Here is a 19,603-nt window from a genome sequence, read left to right as displayed (position 1 = left end):
GAGCCATCTTCAAACATGCATAGTTTTAGTTATAGTTTAGTGAGAATGGTCGTAACTAATTTTGTAACTTCTGCTCGTAGTTGCAGTGAGGCTCAACCTAAAATATAGAAAAACGAGGTGATCGTTTAAGACCTCCAATTTTAGAATCCCTCGTATTTTCCATTGTACATATAATATATATACATTAAATTTATAAGTGTAATTTATTATATATAATATATTTTTCCATAAATGGAGCCACGTGGTGTGGGGAGATAAACCATGTACATGTAAGTTTGAAGTCATACCAAAACCTCCAAATCTGTGACCAACGACCCAATTAGAGAGTGCAAATCAAGGTTCTAAATTCAGAAACAAATGCCTAAAAAGGCGACGAAAACTCGAAGCAAAGATTCAATAATCTAAGACCTAAATGGCACGACGGTCCTTGTACATCCAAGCAATGCATATTGCATTCGCTTGAGTGGAAATCAATGTATGAATCGAAACCCAGATGAAAAATCAATATAATTCCAGTTTCATGAACCATAAAATTAGCTATAATTCCAGTTTTATAGCAACATGAAGAACCTTTGGAACTTAAAAGATGCAGAAACTAATGAGTGGACATCACTCTCGCACCAACTCTCCTTCATCCATTTCTCTACAGAGGCCGATTTGATGTATTGGAAGCTTGAGACAAATTGTATTTTCTCTACCAGCTCCCTTGCCAAAGACCTTTCTTCCAACTTTCCAGTCTCTACTCCAAAGCTATATGACGTCATTTCGATAGGCCCATACCCAACGAAGGTAAAAAATTTTCTCTGGGAGTACGGTCGCCGAGCTATCAACACAAATGAAAAGCTACAAAGAAGAATGCCTTACATGTCCCTCTCTTCCCAATGGTATTTGATGTGCAAACACAGCGAGGAATCACAAAACCACCTTTTTTCTTCCTGTCAGTTTGCTACAGTAATCTGGAACATCATTCTATCAACTTTTGGCTGGTGCACTGCTCTTCCAATAGACCCTCCTCTCCTCTTGGAAGCTACTCTTGTAGGCCACCCCTTCAAAAAAAAGGAAAGAAGCTACTTTGGATGCACTTTGTTCAAATCATCGAACCTTCCAAGATAAGGAACAATCTATGGAGCAACTTTTTGATGCTATAGTTTACCTAATCATTTTTGGGCGTAAATGCTCCCCTTTATTTAGCAACTATAGCCACACTTCCCTAATAGACAATTGGGAGTTCTTCATGTAACCCTATTTGAGGCTTTTATAATTTCATATCATCAATGAAATTGTTTCTTTCACTAAAAAATAAATTAAATAAGAATTCAAAAAGTTGATTTCAAAATCAAATTTTTCATAGATCAATTCGACATCAGCCAAAAATCGAATCAAATCGACCTCGCCGCAAGACATGTGAACTCTGCATAATTATTCTTGTTGGTCTATATCTGTATCCATCCATACCATTTCCTGTGCTAATCGAGCCCTTCAAAAGAACTACATTAGGCTCTCCTAATCATATGAGAAATGTTACAACAGCCTCAACTACCATCATATTCAAATGCTTATGCAAGATTCTTGAATTTACTCCAAAAATATATCTCAAGATGATGACATGTGGTTAAAATTCCTCTGCCAGTGCAAGCTCCACCTTACCTGGGAGCTCCACCAGCATAGTCAAATTGCACGCATAAGAAAGGATCAATTGACGACCCGAATCATTTGTATAACAGTGCATCACGGCCTGGACCGACACCGATGTAATGCACGGGTATGCCCACAAGTTCTTCAATCCTTGATACATATTCTTTTGCAGCCTTGGGAAGGTCAGAATAGTCTCTTATTGAAGAGATGTCACTCGTCCATCCAGGCATTGTTTCATATTCCACCTAAACACACAGCAAAAACAGATGGAAAAAAGTAACTAAGAACTTTAGACAGCATCAAGAAAAGTTATTTTTTGACTTGAAAACTTCAAAAAATAAATCATTTTCTTTTTACAAACGTTATTGTTTTCTCAGGGACTTTCTAGAACAAACATGAGTTGGACTCTACGTTAGGAGTTTCTGATCGAACTCTCTTCTATTATTTATATTAAGAAGGCATCACAAGGGGCCGGGAGGATCAGAGAGCTCTCATACCTCTCCCAAACAGTCCTTAACAAAATGACAAAAAGATACCCCTACCTTCTACCGTGGGTGTATTTACCCTATTTACAAAATACCGATACAGCCCCTTAACAAACTAGAGCCCACTAACATACATTCTAATTCCTTGTTCAAAGAACATTCATTTTAATTCCTGACACTCCCCCACTCTCTTTCCTCTCTTTCTTGAATACACTGTCTTCAGTTCTTCACGCGGCCTATCAGTTTCCAAAACCAAAACTTATGCCTATCTTCTATAGCCGTGCACCAAATATGAATACACTGTCTTCACAGGACCTATCAGCTTCCAAAACCGAAACTTATGCCTATCTTCTATAGCCATGTGCACCAAACAATTGAGTAATATGGTCCTTTACCCAAAAACATCCAAAATCTTGTAGCACATAATCCCAATCATTACCAGCAGTTTTTCTTTTTTAGTAATGAAATGAAAGAACACGTGATAACATATTCAAAACACAACTAAATGCATTTCAGAATTCATCTTTTTGAAACACGACAAATATTGTACTGACATTTAAAAAGTTACTGTAAGAATTAATAGGATGTTGACCTATACAACTATTCCTCATCTTCTAAACCCATGCCCACACCAAACAGTTGAGTAATATACTGTTCTTAACGAAAGCATAAACTACCCAAGAACATTCAAAATCGTGCAGCATACAATCAATCCCATACCAACACTTTTTACCCAAGTAACAATGAAAGAACATCCAAATCTTGGAGTACAGAATCCCATATTAGATAGCATTTTATAAGCCCGTCACCTGGGTTTTCACCTTCCAGAACGTGTATCTTTTAATCTTATGTTTTCGTTTATTTATTCTTCTTAGGAAGCCATCAAAGCCAAGTCACCATCTGAAACTCTTTTTATCAATGAGGCTACTAAGGCATCCCCAACTAACAAAACCAATAATGGAAACAAATGATCACCTTATCTGGGCACAAATCCACCATCTAGATCTTCCCTTGAGAACATCAGCAAAATTTGCTCTATATGTGCAACCTATGATCTAATATATAATTCTCCGTTTCTCACTGAAAAAGTATATATGTGTGACCTATGTTCCAATTGATCCACTTATGGCCAAAACCTTTTCTTTTTCGTCACCTCACATAAAAACTCCCAATGGTAGGCTTTTTCAAGGTTTGGTTTGAACAACCCACCTTTTATTTGTTCACACTTTATAATCTTAAAAAGCTTAATTGCAATCAAAACCAAATTAAGGATTTTCCTATCTTGAATGAATGTATAACGATTAGAAGAGATGGTTGAAGGCAAAACTCTCGTTAATCACTGGGCAAGCACTTTGGCTATTAATTTGTAAGCACTTGTAATCAAGCTTATAGGTTAGGTCTATAATCTATATTCTTGACTATCAAACTTTTTCCTACCTTTGAATAAAAATATTAAAATTCTCATTTAAGCATGAGTTATAAGATAACCATTGTCAGATAACTCGTGAAATGAACCATAAAAATCAGCTCCAGTTTGATCAAAGGTAAAACCATCAGGCTGGGATTTTTAGCTCCTCCCACATTTTTAATGGCAAGCAACAAGAAATTCTTCAGAAGGCCTTACCAAACATCTTTTATCAATTAAAGGTATATATCACCAGCCCAAGTCCTCGGTAATGAACTTTTTCCCCTACTCTTTTTTGTACAACTTTCTGAACTACTGAAAAACTGAAGAACTTTCTACTCAATTCTTATATCATTAACTAAACTCGTAACTTCATTTAAAATTAACTAAAAGCAGGGAAAATGGGAAATACACAAGAAAAAAAAGATGCATAATGCTTGCCTTTATTTGTTCAAGAAGACTAAGATCTGCAGGAAATGATTTGACTGGTGTTCCATCAGGTTGCCGATAAGAAACCCCCAATTGTATCTCAGGCAGTTCCGAAAGAACATCAAGTTTTGTAAGATTCAGAGAAGAAAATCCATTAATTTGACAGCAATACTTTAGTGCAACTATATCAAGCCAACCACAGCGACGAGGACGACCAGTTGTGGTGCCAAATTCTTGTCCAGCAAATCTGAGTAGGTCACCTCCTTTTCCCAAGATCTCAGTAGGAAAAGGGCCCGAACCAACTCTAGTAGTGTATGCCTTCACCTGCAAAGATCGTGACAAACAACCTCATGGGTATAGCATATATGATATATAAATCATCAGCTAAATAATTTGTTACTCATGCTTGTGTTAGTAAATTTCTCGACAGGGTTGAAGGAACTCCAAGAAGATAAAAGAGGTGAAAAGAACTCGCAGTTCTTTCATCAACTAATGAAAAGTGATCATTTCTACATTTGAAAAAATATATATATACCGAGTCAAAAGAAACTCACCACTCCTATAAGATCACCAAGAACCTTTGGAGCAATCCCAAGGCCAGTGCAAATCCCACCTGCTGAAGGGCTGGAGGAAGTTACAAAAGGATAAGTTCCAAAGTCGATATCGAGCATAGTTGCCTGACCTCCTTCAACCAAAATCTTCTTATTTGCAGAGATAGCATCATTCATGAAATACACAGTGTCGGTGATAAAGGGTTCCAATCTCTCAGCATATCTTTTGTACTTCTCAACTTCTTGCTTCAGAATTTCTGGGGTATAGTTAAAATCCTTGAATCTCGAAGCAGCATCTGAAAGTAGAAGGTCAAGTTTCTGAGGAAGAGTGTCCATGTGCCTCAAATCACCCACTCTAATACCATTTCTAATCACTTTGCTGGAGTAACAAGGTCCAATCCCTCTTCTGGTGGTTCCAATGAAAGATTTAGCTAGTTCAGCTTCTCTAAGCCCATCCACCTCCTGATGGAAATCAAATAGCAAATGGGCTCGGTCAGACACCAAGATCCTTCCCTTGCATGAGACTCCGCTTGCTTCCAAACGGTCTATTTCTTCAAAGAAACCAGGCACGTGCACGACAACCCCATTTCCAATAACACATAAAGTATCTTCATTAAGAATCCCAGAGGGAATGAGATGAAGAGCAAACTTCTTCCCTTCAGCATTATATATCGTGTGTCCAGCATTAGCCCCGCCCTGCAAATTATCTTCAACATTCAGATATTACATATAAATGCAAAAGTGGGAAACAAGTTGCTTAGTTTAGTTGCTCTTCGACTTTCGAGAACAGGACGTACTAGTTTAGTTCTTGAGAGCGAAGACTAAAGAACCTACTAAAAAGATAAAGTCCCACTAGAACCAAAATGACTCGAAGACTCTTCTGAAAGTAAAAGCTCAAGTGCAAACTCCCCATTCTTCAGAGAGCTGCAAATATAGAAGACAAGATTACAGGTGGTTTCTTATATGCTTCAATGGCCGGAAGACAGAGTACAGAAAAAAGAGGAGATACTGAAATTCCATGAATCCAAAAATCCAATGGCAAAAGCAGAAGACACGCAGCAGAATCATCCAAAAAGAAAAGCACACATCACTGAAACTTTTGGAATCCTGAATACCTGACAGCGAGCGACGATTTCGAAGTGCTGAGCCAAGATGTCAACGAGTTTACCTTTACCTTCATCTCCCCACTGGCAGCCTAACACGCCCGATACCTGTCCCAGTTCACCAATTCGTTTCAGCCCCTCCTTCCTCGCCGACTCCGGCACACTCACAGAAGAAGTAGCCGCCGCCGCCGCGGGTTTAGCAGAAGAGCAAAAAATGAGCGCTGGGCGGCGATCAGAAAGGGGTCTCCGGCAGGTCGGCGACGGCCATGTGGCGGAGGGGAAGGGAGTGGCATCAAAAGCAAGGGAGGAGATGTTCATGGCGAAGGTGAGAGAGCAGAGAAACGAAGAGAGGGTTTGGACGCCGGAGGACAGAAGCGGGTCAGTGATTGGAGTATCAATAAAGGCCAAAGGGCTGTTCACGATTCGGTTCGAACCGGTTTTGGAGTCGAACCGAAATCAAACCGTATTTTTCAAATGGCCGGAAGAGGCCGAGCGGTGGCTGGCGGCGGCAGCGACTGCTCAGGCGGAGGTGGTACGGCCGCTTCCTGAAGAAGAGATTAAAAAGAAATCTTAACAAAGAAACAGAATCCAGAAGAAACGAAAAAAATATAAATAAACAGTTCCCATCCTCGTCCACTCATGGCATAATATTAAATTTCAGTCGATCAAAAATTCATATTAATTGAGGTAAATATTGAAAAAGAAATCGATAAAATATTAATAATTTTTTACTTATTTAAAAACTGTAAAATATTTATTTGTTACCTTAAATATGTTATGAATTCTTTATATTCATAACTTTCTAAGAAATGTTTACCAATGCCACATTTTAAAAATAGACATAAAAAGAGTACTATAAATAAGATTAAATTATAAGTTTAGTCGTGGATGGTTAAATTTGTGTCGGATTCTAAACTTAGAAAAGTTTTTAGGACTAAGAAATAAAGTTTAACCCTTTAATTTATCAAGTTGCATAAATTTTCACTATAAACTTTTAATTTCATCAAATTGGATCCTACACTTAAATATGTGTGGTAATTTTTACCTTTTCTTTTCAATTTCTGCTAATTCGACCACTAGTTTTAAGCAAAAACAATGTAGTGATATTTAAAAATTCACTAATTTTTATGAAATCAAACTTGACACAAAATTAAGTTTGATTAATGCACAAAATCGATAATTCAATAACCCTCCCATAACTCATAAATTTCAATCGGAAAAAAATGTATTGTGTTTTTTTTTTTTTTAATTCTATCAGTTTTGTAGTAGACATATGTTTTACAGTTTACTGAATGCAGATATTTAACGAAAAATTATCAAAATGTAAAAATTGCTAACATGATATCTAAGTTTAAGGTGCAAGTCGATGAAATTAATAGTTCATGATAAAAGTTATCAAATTCATAGTAAAAAATTGATCTTTTTCTAAATTTTTAATAGCTAATGTATTTTCGCATATTATATAAGTCTCTAAACTAAAAAACAAAAAAGTCTAATCCAGTCCATCAACTAAAAAAGTTTCTAATAGGACTCTAAACTTTTGATGCTCCGTCTAATAAGTCTCTAAACTTAAAAAATTTCTAGTAGATCCCAACTTTCAATTAATTTATTACCAATCACTTTCAATTTTGTGTCTAATAGATTTCTAATCTATCAAACAATTTCAAAAAGTTCAACGACTCATTGGATACAAAATTAAGGAACTTATTACACACTTCTTTATCCATTAGACACACAACCATGAAAATTTAGAGACCTATTTAAATATTTGTTAATATTTAGAGACATATATATTAGATCTAACTTTAAAAGTTTATGGACCCAATTTATAATTTAACCTATAAATTAGTATAGAAATTTATTTGATTAAGAATGCATTTGGATAAACTTCTTTAAGTGATTATAGAGGACCAAAAGTGTTTTCTTTTTCTATCTCGAGTGTTTGATTACAAATAAATATAACACTCGAGATTAAAAAAGAAAAAAACACTTATACATGTTGAGGGTGCTTGCCATTCGTGTTATTTCTGGAGAGGAATGGTGTGGTGTAGGGATTTAGTAAATCTTGGATATTGATTTTTACAAGGATGATGCTTAGATTCATGGCGAACAAAATTTTTCATCCTATAACTACTAATCTGAATCCGAACAGGGAACTAGTGGTGGTTGGGTTCATTTAATTGTCCAAAGGATGGGACGTCGAGAAACTTCGAACAGAGGTATGTATAGAAGATGTGAGGTTATATCTAAGATTCCGATTAGTTGTATGGGGTCGAATGACTGGACATGACACTTTAGTAATCTAGGCCATATGAGGTCGAGACATCTAACATGTTCTACTAGTGACAAACATAGTGAGACAAGGTGGTCGAGTGATTCTCGACTCTAATTCGAAGGAGGCTATTGAGCTCATCAATTGCCAGGAAAATGAGATCGACACTTGGGGTTGGTGGTATCACAAATTTGGTAAGGAATTTTTTGAATTTTGAATGTAAGCCGGAGGGAACAAAATAGGGCTGCCCATTTGCTTGCAGGGGATTCTTTGCAAACAAATCACCCATTCTTTACTTTAAGTCTATTAAGTGGATGCTAATGTTTGAAATAGGGTTCACGCTTTGAAATAATGTAGCTAGGGATGTTCATGGATGGGACAGGTACGAGGAATGCTTCTCATTCCCATCCTTCCATTTAATTCCTCAATCCTGCGAAATTTCCTATGAAATTTTGTAGGGATCGGGGTGGGGATTCCCTGTGGGGAATTCACAGGGATCAAGTTCTTCGTTGGGATTTTTTTCCGTTTATTCTTTTACTTTTAAATTATTTTTCAATTAAATGTTTTTCTTACGAAAATTTGAAGTTGCGTGGCAGGGAGCGGGGAATGCATTCCTCATCACCGTCTCCATCCTCACTTAGGTGACGGAGAAAAAACTTTCCCCATCTCCATCCCGTGAGGAATTTAAATGGGGATTCCTTGCCCCATTTAGGCACGTCTTCGCAGGGATGGGACCCGTAGAAAAAATCCCTAGGTGTAGCCACTTTGACTTTCTAATTGGTTTTATAAATTCTTTATTTAAGGGAAAAAAAGAGAAAAAAAGTCTTTCGCAAACCATGAAGCTACTCTGACTTTCTATTTGGCTTTATTTAAAAATACTAATAATAAATTATTTCGCAAAGCATTATAGCTTTTCAAGGCGGATCTAGAATTATGCGCTAGAGTACAAACTCATATAAATATACTCGTTTTGCCTTTTAACTTTTTAGTATATCAAATTTAATTATAATTTAAATCGAACAAAACTTTAAATGGATTGAAAGGTTAAACATTATCTGCGAATATAAGTTTAGTTCAACAGGTCACGAATTCGAATGGGGTTTGGGCAAAAGTAGTCTTTTTGGAGGGCCCACTTTGATATATGTTCCTATTTCTATCTAATCACTCGATAACATCAATTTTGTGTAAAAATATGTATATCCTCTTCATTTTTTCTTCAATTTATCACTTTCTCTTCCCTTTTTCTCTCTTCTTTCCTCTCTCATCTCATTACAAATTCTCTGAAAAATCCAACATCCACTTTCTCTCTCTTCTTTACTCACCATAAAAAAAACAAGCAGCTTCATTTACGATTTTTTTTTTCCAATGAGAGACAGACGCCAAGAGCGAGAGCGAGAGGGGTGAGAGCTTTTTTTGTGGGCTCTGTGTTTTTTCTTTTTATTTGGGGGGTTTCTATGAACTCCTTGTTCTTGGTGTTCTTTGTTGAGATTGGGAGGATGGATGAAGAATAAGAAAGAGAGAGGAGAGAGAGAAGTGCATGCCTTTAAAATCAAAACAAAAAAACCTAAAATCAAAGGAAAACAAAAAATCGAATGGAATGTGATGTAGAAAAAAATGGAAGAAAAAGAGAGGGAGAGGGAGGAGTGCATGTCCTTAATCGAGTGAAAAAAGAAATTCTAAAATAAGATATCTCAAATTATAACATATTAAAGAGAGAGATAAAAATGAGAAATTTGGTTGAATAGGCGTTCTGTAGGACTTTTTTGTTTTTAAGCGCCCTTTTGAAAACATAAGTTTTCTAGTCATAGATGATGTAAAATTATGTATTTATCATTCTTCCACATTTGAATAGGTGTTCTGTAGCAGCTTCCACGGATGCATCAAAACTGACAATGGAGGAGGTCGTTCATCGAAGAAAAAGACTTGGGGAGGGAGAAGGAAGGGGTTTTTTTCAATATTATTATATATTAAACTTATTTTAAAAATATTGTTATTTAATTAAAAATATTCGAAATACGGTAGTTTTTAAAACTTTTTTTTTTAAAAATATGGTTGTTTTAAAAAACCAAAGGATGGTCGTCAGACCATCCCTCGTGGTCGTCTAGAGACGACCATGCAACGTGGCGTCGGGCGCCACGTTGCATGGTTTATTAAATTTTGACGATTTTGAAGAGACGACCACGTCTCAAAATTAGCCACGTGTTAGATGGTCGTCTCTACAAAACCCACCCCAACCCTTTTTTAAAAGGCCTACCCCACCACAAAACTCCACCACCAATTTTTTATTCCGCCACCGCCGCCGCTTCGCTGCTCCGCCATCGACTCCCTCTGCCCCACCGCCGGCGTGCCGCCTCCTCTGCTCTTCCGCTGCCGCCGCCTCCTCCGGTGAGCGACTGCCTCTTCCTTCTTTTTTTTTCCGTTTTTTGTTTGTTTGTTTTGTTTGTTTGTTGTTTTGTAATCTAATTTTATTTATTCTTTTTGTTAGATTTGGGAACACTCCATTCCTTTTTTTTTTTTGAATTACAAAGGATAAAGATATTTTTTTCTTTGTTTTCTTTTATTATTATTATTCAATTTTATTTATTTATTTATATTTTGTGTTATATTTAATTGGTGAATGTATCTAATTTATTTGTTTAATTCGTACATATATTTTTAATTCATTTCTTTATTGGATGAATTTAGGCAATTATAAAATCTTATATTTATTTTGTGTTAGAATGAAACTTAGTTTAGTTAGATTTAATTGTTTTTAATTGTTAATTAATATATTATTTATTTGTTTAAATAGTATATATTTATGTAATTTATTTATTTTATTGATTTGCTTTTTTATTTAATACATGTGCATAATGTTTAATAAATTTAGGTTATTTTATTTGATTGGTGTAGTTAAATTTAATTAGGACCTTAATTAAATATATCCTTTTCCAATTTAGGATTGAGATGACAGCTAAATGTTTGACGATTGTACTGTATATGAATAGAGGTACTGTTGATGGTGTAAATGAAATTGATTACGATGGACCGTCAAGTGGAGGTTTTACTGTGTACAGTGGTATTGAGTTTGAACATTTTGTTCAAATGGTTAAAGTGTCACTGAAGTTAGATATGGGGAGGAGTAAATTAGAACTTGTTTATATACACCCTAATCAAACACCATCAGGTTCCATTAAATACATTCATATTCCATTAGAGAACCATAATGCATTGGATCTAATGTTCTCTATTGCACCGCCATGTCCACAATTAGTGGAATTATATGTGAATGTTAGAAATATGACGAATGTCTCATTTGATCTCGACGGTGAACGTGATATCCCTCTTAAATCATTGGATCTCGAGGGACCTAACCAATGTCTTGACCATAGTCAATGTCTTGATCCCGAACCTGAGTCAGTTGTACCTCCAACGACTAATTTAGATGAAGATACAGACTTAACTGCTGATAATAGGTTTATAGAACTCAGGACAGCGACTGATGATGAGTTTGATGAATTGGAACTCGAGAGTGAACATGAGATCCCTTCTCAAACATTTGATAAGGACAGTGTTAACAGTATTGCAGAACATGAGTCCATGTTGCGACCAGTGACAATTGCAAATGATATGTTGTACAAGGGGTTCATGTGTAATGATAAAAGGACTATGCAACATATCGTCAAACGTTTTGCTGTAAAGAGTCACCACTCTTACGAAGTTGTAGAGTCGACACCATCTATATGGACAGTTAGATGTAAGAAGTGGCAAGATGGATGCAATTGGCGACTTCGTGCGATTCTTAAGAAAAGTATTAACTTATGGGAGATTACAAAGTACGTGGACCAATATTCTTGCGTATATTCAGAATTTAATCAAAGTCATTGTCAATTGGATTCAAATATGATAAGTAGAGAATTTTGTGATGCAGTGAGAGCTAATCCTTCTACGAGTATTGCGACACTTCAAGATCTGATCAAGAAAAAATTTGGATATCATGTTCCTTATGGGAGGGTCTGGGAAGGAAAAACAAAAGCTTTGACTCGTATTTTTGGTAACTGGGATGAGTCATATCAACTTTTGCCAAAGTGGATGTACATGCTGAACACACTAATCTAGGAACAATCGTTGAATGGAAAATTAGAAACTATGGACAATCGGGTCATGACATTCTTCATTCTGTATTTTGGTCATTCAGTCCTTGCATTGCAGCCTTTCAAAAGTTTCGCCCCGTGCTTCAAATAGATGGTACTCACCTTTACGGAAAGTATAAGAGGAAGCTATTGATTGCAACATCAGTCGATTCAAATGGATATTTGTTACCTCTTGCGTTTGCCATTGTAGACGAAGAGAGTCGTCAGACCTGTGGATGGTTTTTAAAAAACCTAAGAAAAGTTGTTACGCATGAAGAGATATGTTTAATTTCAGATCGACATGGTGGTATTATCTCTGCGGTTAATAATCCAGATAATGGTTGGACTGGACCTAAATCGCATCACAGATTCTGTCTACGACATGTTTCTAGCAACTTCAACCATAAATATAAGTGTAACAAGTTGAAATATTCGGTATATCGTGCCGGTGCTCAATTCCAAATTCGAAAGTATAACAAGGAGGTGGAAAATATTAAATTACTGAATAGTTCTTGTATGAATTTCTTCCGCAACATTGGGATTAAGAAGTGGACCCTATCACATGATGGTGGATATAGATATGGGTGGGCGACAACCAATCTTTCCGAATGCATTAATGGAGTGATGAAAGGAGCTCGGATGTTACCTATCACTGCCTTGGTAGAATTTACATTCTACCGATGCGTAAAATATTTCGAGAAGCGGAGGGAGGAGACAAGAGATGCTTTAAGTAGAAACGAAAAATACACTAGGTATTTTTTAATGCGTTGTTTACTATCCTTGCATTATGTCAATGTTGTTAACTTACATTATCAAGCTTAACGTGTATGCTTACGATAAGCTTGTTAGATGGGCTGCGAGATCCACCAAACACACTGTAGTCAGTTATGATCGAGTCGTAGGTGTGTTTCATGTGAAAACAGGGCTTCACTATTACAATTCGAAAGGAGGGAACACACAAATAGTGAGAATTACTGCCGAAGAACGTTCATGTACATGCAAAAAGTGGCAAATGTATGGCATGCCATGTTCTCATTTAATGGCAGTTTGTTCACACTTAAACTTTAACTACGAGGACTACGTTGAGGAGCCTTACAAGCTTTCGAGGTATGCTGAGTCTTACGCTCCTTAATTTCAGCCAATCTCACATGAAGATTATTGGATCGCTCACCCAAACTTACCTATATTGCACCCTGATCCAACATTATTGAGATTGCTTTGAAGACCAAGGAGCTCGCGTATTCATAACGAGATGGATTGGAGAGAACCAAGTGTTCAACAAAAATGCGGGCTTTGTAATCAACTTGGTCACAATCGAAGAAATTGTCCCTCGAGACGACGGGAAGCACCTTCTTAGATATTGATGTAATTGAAAACTTTAGTCTGAATCATTTATGTTAGTTTAATTGTCGATGTGATTGTACTATGTGTTAGTTTAATTGTCGATGTAATTGAAAACTCTATGTGATTGTACCTTTAGTTTAATTGATACTCTGTGTTGTGACTATTGTTTTAAAATTTATATTTAATTTTCCAACTAATGATTATCTATTGTATTAGATTATGGAATTAAACTCAGGTCCTATCGATCGATCTGTATTGTATGACCAAACTCGACATCGATCAGAGTTAGTTTGGCAAGGTTAGTGTAACAAGGAGTTGCACTGCCGACGTAGAGAGGCGGTATTTGATCGCACCATCCCATTGCATCCTTTAATTGAACTTGGATTACGCGCTTCTGGATTTTACGGATTCGCCAAATTGAGATTCATCCAATTAGATTGACATTTCATTACTGCGCTTGTGGAACGGTGGAGGCCAGAGACTCATACATTCCACATGCCTGATGGAGAGTGTACTATCACTCTACAAGATGTAGCGGTGCAGCTTGGGTTACCAGTAGATGGCGAGTCTATTACTGGTCGCGTTGATTATGATTGGGGAGGCACCTGTCAAGCATTACTTGGGGTGACTCCAGGTGTTGCGTACATTAGAGGCTCTAGGCTGTCTACCTTGACTAGCTTCTCAATTTCGTAACCTAGCCGACGATGCTGATGAGGAAACCATTGCCAGATACGCTCGTGCCTATATTATGCAGCTTATCGGTGGTAGTCTATTCGCCGATAAGTCTAACAACTTGGTGCATTTAATGTTTCTCCCACTATTAGCAGATTTCGAGGTAGCTGGACGTTTTAGTTGGGGTGGAGCATGTTTGGCATGGTTGTATCAAAATCTGTGCAAAGCGTGTCGCTCTGACTCACGTGACATTGCCGGTCCAATTATACTTCTTCAAGTATGGGCTTGGGATCGATTCCCCACGATGGCTCCACAGCGTCGTCACATCTCAGATCACGAGCTCGTGGGTCGACCATTAGCTGCCTGGTACGTCGATATAAATATTGTCCTATTTTTCTCTTAAAAATTTTTTACGCATTCAATTGTTGTACTAACCTATAATATTATTGTAGATGGAGAGATCAATTTTGTGTTACAGAAGTATCTACACATGTTTTGATCCAGTACAGATACATGTTGGACCTCTTGCCACCAGGCTCGATACGTTTTTTAAATGCTAGAATATAAAAATATATATTGATTTATAATTAATTACACGGTTTATTATTACAATTTCAGATGATCTGGAAGCCATATGATAAGGAATTTGCCAACCTACCCGACTTTTGTGTCAATGGACATAACATCTGGTGCACTGTGAGTCCACTCATATGCTTTCATATTGTGGAGTGACATCATCCTGATAGAGTTACAAGACAATTTGGTACGAAACAAGCAATTCCAGAGGTGCCATGCTGGGATAAGAGGATACATGACATCGACATTCGGGATAGTACCTGGCAGGATCATATTGCATATTTTGTGGTGAGGTGGAACATACGTAGAGATTTTCTTGTTATCAATCCTCCAATCGACGACGACGGTACTTGCGATCCAGGATACATGAGCTGGTATACGTTAATCACCAGACGATATATAACTCGAGAAGGAGCAACATTTGGTGCTACGGTACAATCTTTTATTTCGTTATAACAATTATTCAAATTAATAAATACATATTCATTAATTTTTTTTCATGTAGGCTGCGTGTTTCGAGCAAATAGTATTCTCTCGTCATCAGACGAAATTAATACGTTGTGTAACGTTGGCAGGAGGCATCTTCAGAGCTTTCATCAAATGTACAAAGTACCTACTCCAGCTTGTGGCCCTAGGCGTAGAGGACGACGTCAAGTAGATCAAGATGCTCCAGTAGGGCTTGACGATCCCGTACCTGAAGTTATCTATCATAGGGTTGAAGACATTCCACCATTTACACAAACACAGGATGATGCTGGTCCGTCCACGCCTATGGTCATGATACCGACTCCTGGTTCTAGTCAGTATCACACACCATCTTTGCCGCCGCACTATGGCTATAGAGGGGGCCATGGACGTGGACGTGGAAAGCATGAACAATACTTTAACCCTACGGAGGATCGAGACCCTACAGAGAGTCAGGAGACACCAGCGGCACCATTAGTTCGTTGTCAGCCACATCGTAACCGACGACGTCCCCATTGTGGAACGGATTAGATCGATAGACTGTAAATTGACAGACTTCAAACATTGTTCTCTAATTTATAATATTAATTTCCAATTTTGAACTAACATAGATAACTTCATGATTATATAAGAAAAAATAAAATATAAATTTTTGTTTACACACCATAGGAATAGAATAAAGTTTAAATAAAAACTTTTGTTAAATTAAAATACAAATTAATAAATTTTGATAAATGAATAAAAAAATTAATAAAATATGATAACAAAAATTAATAAATATGGTTAATAATAAAACAACTATATTTTAAAAAAATTTCTAAATATACCATATTTTTAATATTTTTAATTAAAATATAATATTTTTAAAATAAGTTTTATTATTAACTATATTAATAAAAAAACCCGTGAAGGAAGTTGCGAGTTAAACGAGAGTTGAGCAAAAGGAATGAGGGAGAGAGAGTAAATAATCACCAAATATTTTTTTAATTAAAAATTTGAAAATTAAAAATTGGGAGAAACCAAATCTCAATCTCTCAGTCATTAACGGTAGTAATTGGTATTCAAATTTCAAATTTGTCCCCTCTTTCTTTCATCCCCATTTTTTCTCTCTTTCCTCTCATTCCTTCTTCGTTCCCAAAATCCCAATTCGATAGTCACCAAAAATTTGGGTATGGGTATCCTCATTGCAGTCACTACCCAGAGCTTAAATGAGGAAAGTGAAATTAAAATTGCAATAATTACAGAGACAATAAAACAAAATCTTGTATTTGTATACTGAAATCATGAAGTTTTAGGTTGCAGAAAGAGCCAGAGAAATAAATAAACTGTGGAAATTAAAAAAGGAAAAAAAAAAAACCAGAAATTTTCGCACTAATCGTTCGTCAATATTTTCCTGGGTAACTCTTTCAATCTCGATCACTCTCTCGCTCTCGATCTCGATCTTGCACCCTCTCTCGATCTCACTCTCGCTCACTTTTTTGATCTCGATCTCGCTCAGAATCGGATGTATGAAAAGAACAAAAAGTTGAACGGATTCTGAGCGGCAATGACAAGAGCGAGAAAAGAAAAAGCTAGTGGTCCGTGCGGAGAACAAGAGGGACGGAGGAAGTGAGAGAGGCGCCAGGTTTTTTTAGAGAGAGAGAGTGTGAGAAAGAGAGAGGAAAGAGACGCTGGATTGGGCGTGGGTTTTTAGAGAGAGAGGGTAAGAGATTTGGATCTTGTTTTCCTTCCCTATATTTTTTGAATGAAACTCAAAACTAAATTACAGAATTTCAAAAAAGAAAAATTACATTAATATCTTCAATAAGGCTGCCTTTCTAAAACTCTTCCACAGCTTAAACATTTTGAAAAGATCAATGACCCCACCCCCAAAGAAATTTTCCTTTATTATTTTTAACTTTTTATTTTTTTGACTAAAAATCTTTCAGAAGCTCTCTTTTTTCTTGCAACATTGTTTGCAGCTTGAAGCTAAACACAAAACAACAAGGACTTCCCATGTTGTATTTTTGCAGATTCTGTCCACCAAAGCTGAGGATTGGAGGGCTTCATTTCCCTTTACTTCAGAATTTGAATTCCATTCTTCTGGCTTTAGCCAAAGCAATCCCCTATTCACACTGCCAAACCATACATCGAAAGATTCTCCACCCCATTCAACCAAATAATACCAAAATGAAGATCAAGACCGTAATGCTCGAGCTAAACGAAACTCATGCTTCAAGAGCGCTTGGGCGTTTTTGTCCAAGCCAAGGATAAAACAGAATATTGTGTCAGTCAGAGCATTCAAATGGTTTTTGAGGCTTCATCACTTTCAAGTCTAATGTAGATAAATTTGTAACTACAAGAAAATCATCAGCCAGTCGAGTTTTTTGTCTTTTGACCTTCTTCGTTATCGTCCTCTGATAAATCAGATTCAACATCAGAGTCCAAAACATGATCTCTCACATTGTGTTTGCCCCCAACACCAAAATCTTCAAATCTAATGTAGATAAATTTGCAGCTACAAGAAAATCATCAGCCAGTCAAGTTTTTCAATGTTATTCGACCTTCTCACTATCGTTATCGTCCTCTGAAAAATCAGATTCAACATCAGAGTCCGAAACATCTCTCACATTGTGTTTGCCCCCAACACCAAGATCTTCAAATCTATCATCCTCATAATCTTTCCTAAAGCTTTCCATTTCATAACCCACTCTCTCTCTCCTATACCCAACCAATTCTCTGTCTAGTTTTGCCTTTCTTGGGCTGAGTAGAACCAACTCAGCCAATTTCCTTCTTGCTAAATACACATCATTTGGCTCTATTAACTCACTCCTCCTATAAGCCTCCCTGAGGAAAACAGTGTGAAGCTTCCCATGGTTCCCTCTGGTTGAAATGTAGAAAATCCCCTGGTGCTGAAGAAGAAAATCCTTCAACTTCTTCGGCAGATTCATCGCTAGTCGAAAATGTGCAATCCGTTCCAAAGTGATCTTCTTCTCCACAGTCAGACACAAGAGCTCATGAATTGTGGCCACTGCCCTCTTCTCCATCCTCTTCTGGGCTTCTATCGACCTCATATCGTACTCGGAAACGTCCTCGTATGGCGACCAATAAGGAAGCCGCTGCCATTTCCACACTGCAATTCTGTAATACTTCCCAATCTTGAACCCAGGAGGAAAATTCACAATGAAAGAGAACCTAATATCTTCAGCATCACTTCCTTTTTCTCTGTAAACTCTCTCCCTAGCTTTCTCTATTGCACAAACAGTAAGGTTTTGATCTCTTTCCACAATTTCAATGTACTTATTCCTAGTTTCTTTTGCATCAAACAGTCTAAAGAATTGAGGGTACCTGAGAACTACCGAGTATTCGAAGTCGTCTGGCAGCCCGAACTCGGAGCGGGCAATCCGAACATGCTCGAGGCGAAGACGGCCTTTGTTGGACATCATCAAGAGCTTCCTCAGGCGAGTCACAGCATCGGGAATCTGGGCAATCACAGCCTGCTTTTGCTGCTCAATTTGGAGGTGGGCTTTTCGGGTTAACCGGCAATAGAGGATTCGCTGAACAGGGTGCTCGTAGATTTCAAAAACGTGAGGGAATTTAAGGACGAAAGCCCCGGCTTGGTGCTGCTTGAAGCCGAGGCGACGAGCTAAGACATCGAGGCGAGAAACTGGGATGGTTTGGTTAATTTGGGTGAGAATAAGGTCCTGAAACTTGAGGATTTTTCGGGTTTTCTTCTCCACTTCCATGTAGTTATCGTAGCCATGGTCACGGACCCTTTGGAGCTTTTTGGGAATGGAGGTGGATTGGCTCATCGATCTTGTGGGAGTGAAATTGCAGAGAAAACAAGCTGCGAATTTGGAGCGGAGGAATTTAGGGCAATTACCGAAGAAGATTATCATAGTTACCAACCGATTTTGTGGTTTAAGGTTTGATTCGCGGGAGCAGGGTTTAACCCGATTCTGAGAACCCTACCTCCTTCTACACGGTAGCAGCACAATCCTGCCGGCGACAAACACGGTGAACTCCAGAGAGGCGGAGAGACTTCCTTCTGTAAGTTTCACAGTTTTCTGTGGGTTGTAAAAGATGGGCTTCAATTTAATTTTAGACGAAGGGATAAATTTGATGGGCTAGGTTGGGCTTTGCTGTGCTGGGTGTTTGAAAAATGACCTATCACGAAAATGGCTAATGGGTAGTTAGAGTTGAACTACAAGATTTCTATGTCGAACAATTTACCCTCTCATTAGGTAAATTTATCCTGTTATACCCTTATAAATTTGTGACGAAAATATCCTTCAACAAATTTTTAGTACATCTAAATTTTAGAAAACAATACAGTGAATCAAAATTATAAAGTTCAAAAATTTTAAATACATTGAAATTTCAAATTTTAGAAATTTTATAAGATAAAATATGTTGAAGGCATACTTTGAAATAAAAAATATTAAGATTTAATTAAAATGTAAAATGGTCTAAAAAAATGTAAAATCAATTTAGAAAAATGGAAAATGAATAAAGAATAAGATTGAAACTCAAAAGTACTCTCCTTATAAATATAGTAGATGAAGTAGAATATGA

General features: G+C 37.1%; 3 protein-coding genes and 1 pseudogene across 3 annotated transcripts; 2 read left to right on the top strand and 2 right to left on the bottom strand.

Annotated features, from left to right (window-relative positions):
• Positions 1–1,376: 1,376 nt before the first annotated feature.
• Positions 1,377–6,093, bottom strand: LOC111019542 (adenylosuccinate synthetase 2, chloroplastic). The gene is made up of 4 exons (XM_022295943.2): positions 5,621–6,093; positions 4,509–5,201; positions 3,967–4,278; positions 1,377–1,880 (listed from the first exon to the last, which is right to left on the bottom strand). The coding sequence occupies exons 1-4, from the start codon at positions 5,924–5,926 to the stop codon at positions 1,710–1,712; spliced, it is 1,482 nt and encodes a 493-aa protein (XP_022151635.1). The 5' UTR covers positions 5,927–6,093; the 3' UTR covers positions 1,377–1,709.
• A 4,733-nt stretch (positions 6,094–10,826) lies between these two features.
• LOC148213246 (uncharacterized) lies at positions 10,827–13,124 on the top strand. The gene is made up of 3 exons (XM_088123790.1): positions 10,827–11,913; positions 12,072–12,744; positions 12,842–13,124. Exons 1-3 carry the CDS (start codon positions 10,827–10,829, stop codon positions 13,122–13,124), a joined length of 2,043 nt encoding a protein of 680 aa, XP_087979916.1.
• Positions 13,125–13,555: 431 nt separating this feature from the next.
• LOC148213245 (serine/threonine-protein phosphatase 7 long form homolog pseudogene) lies at positions 13,556–15,040 on the top strand (annotated as a pseudogene).
• Positions 15,041–16,745: 1,705 nt separating this feature from the next.
• On the bottom strand, positions 16,746–19,133 carry RPD1 (Ubiquitin carboxyl-terminal hydrolase family protein). Its single transcript, XM_022295981.2, has one exon. It carries the CDS (start codon positions 18,925–18,927, stop codon positions 17,584–17,586), a length of 1,344 nt encoding a protein of 447 aa, XP_022151673.1. The 5' UTR covers positions 18,928–19,133; the 3' UTR covers positions 16,746–17,583.
• Positions 19,134–19,603: the final 470 nt, after the last annotated feature.

The sequence above is a fragment of the Momordica charantia genome (assembly GCF_013281855.1).
Source record: "Momordica charantia cultivar OHB3-1 chromosome 1 unlocalized genomic scaffold, Mcharantia_2.0 BLBB01000001.1, whole genome shotgun sequence".
NCBI classification, from domain to species: domain Eukaryota; kingdom Viridiplantae; phylum Streptophyta; class Magnoliopsida; order Cucurbitales; family Cucurbitaceae; genus Momordica; species Momordica charantia.
This window is presented reverse-complemented; position numbering and strand designations above follow the sequence as displayed.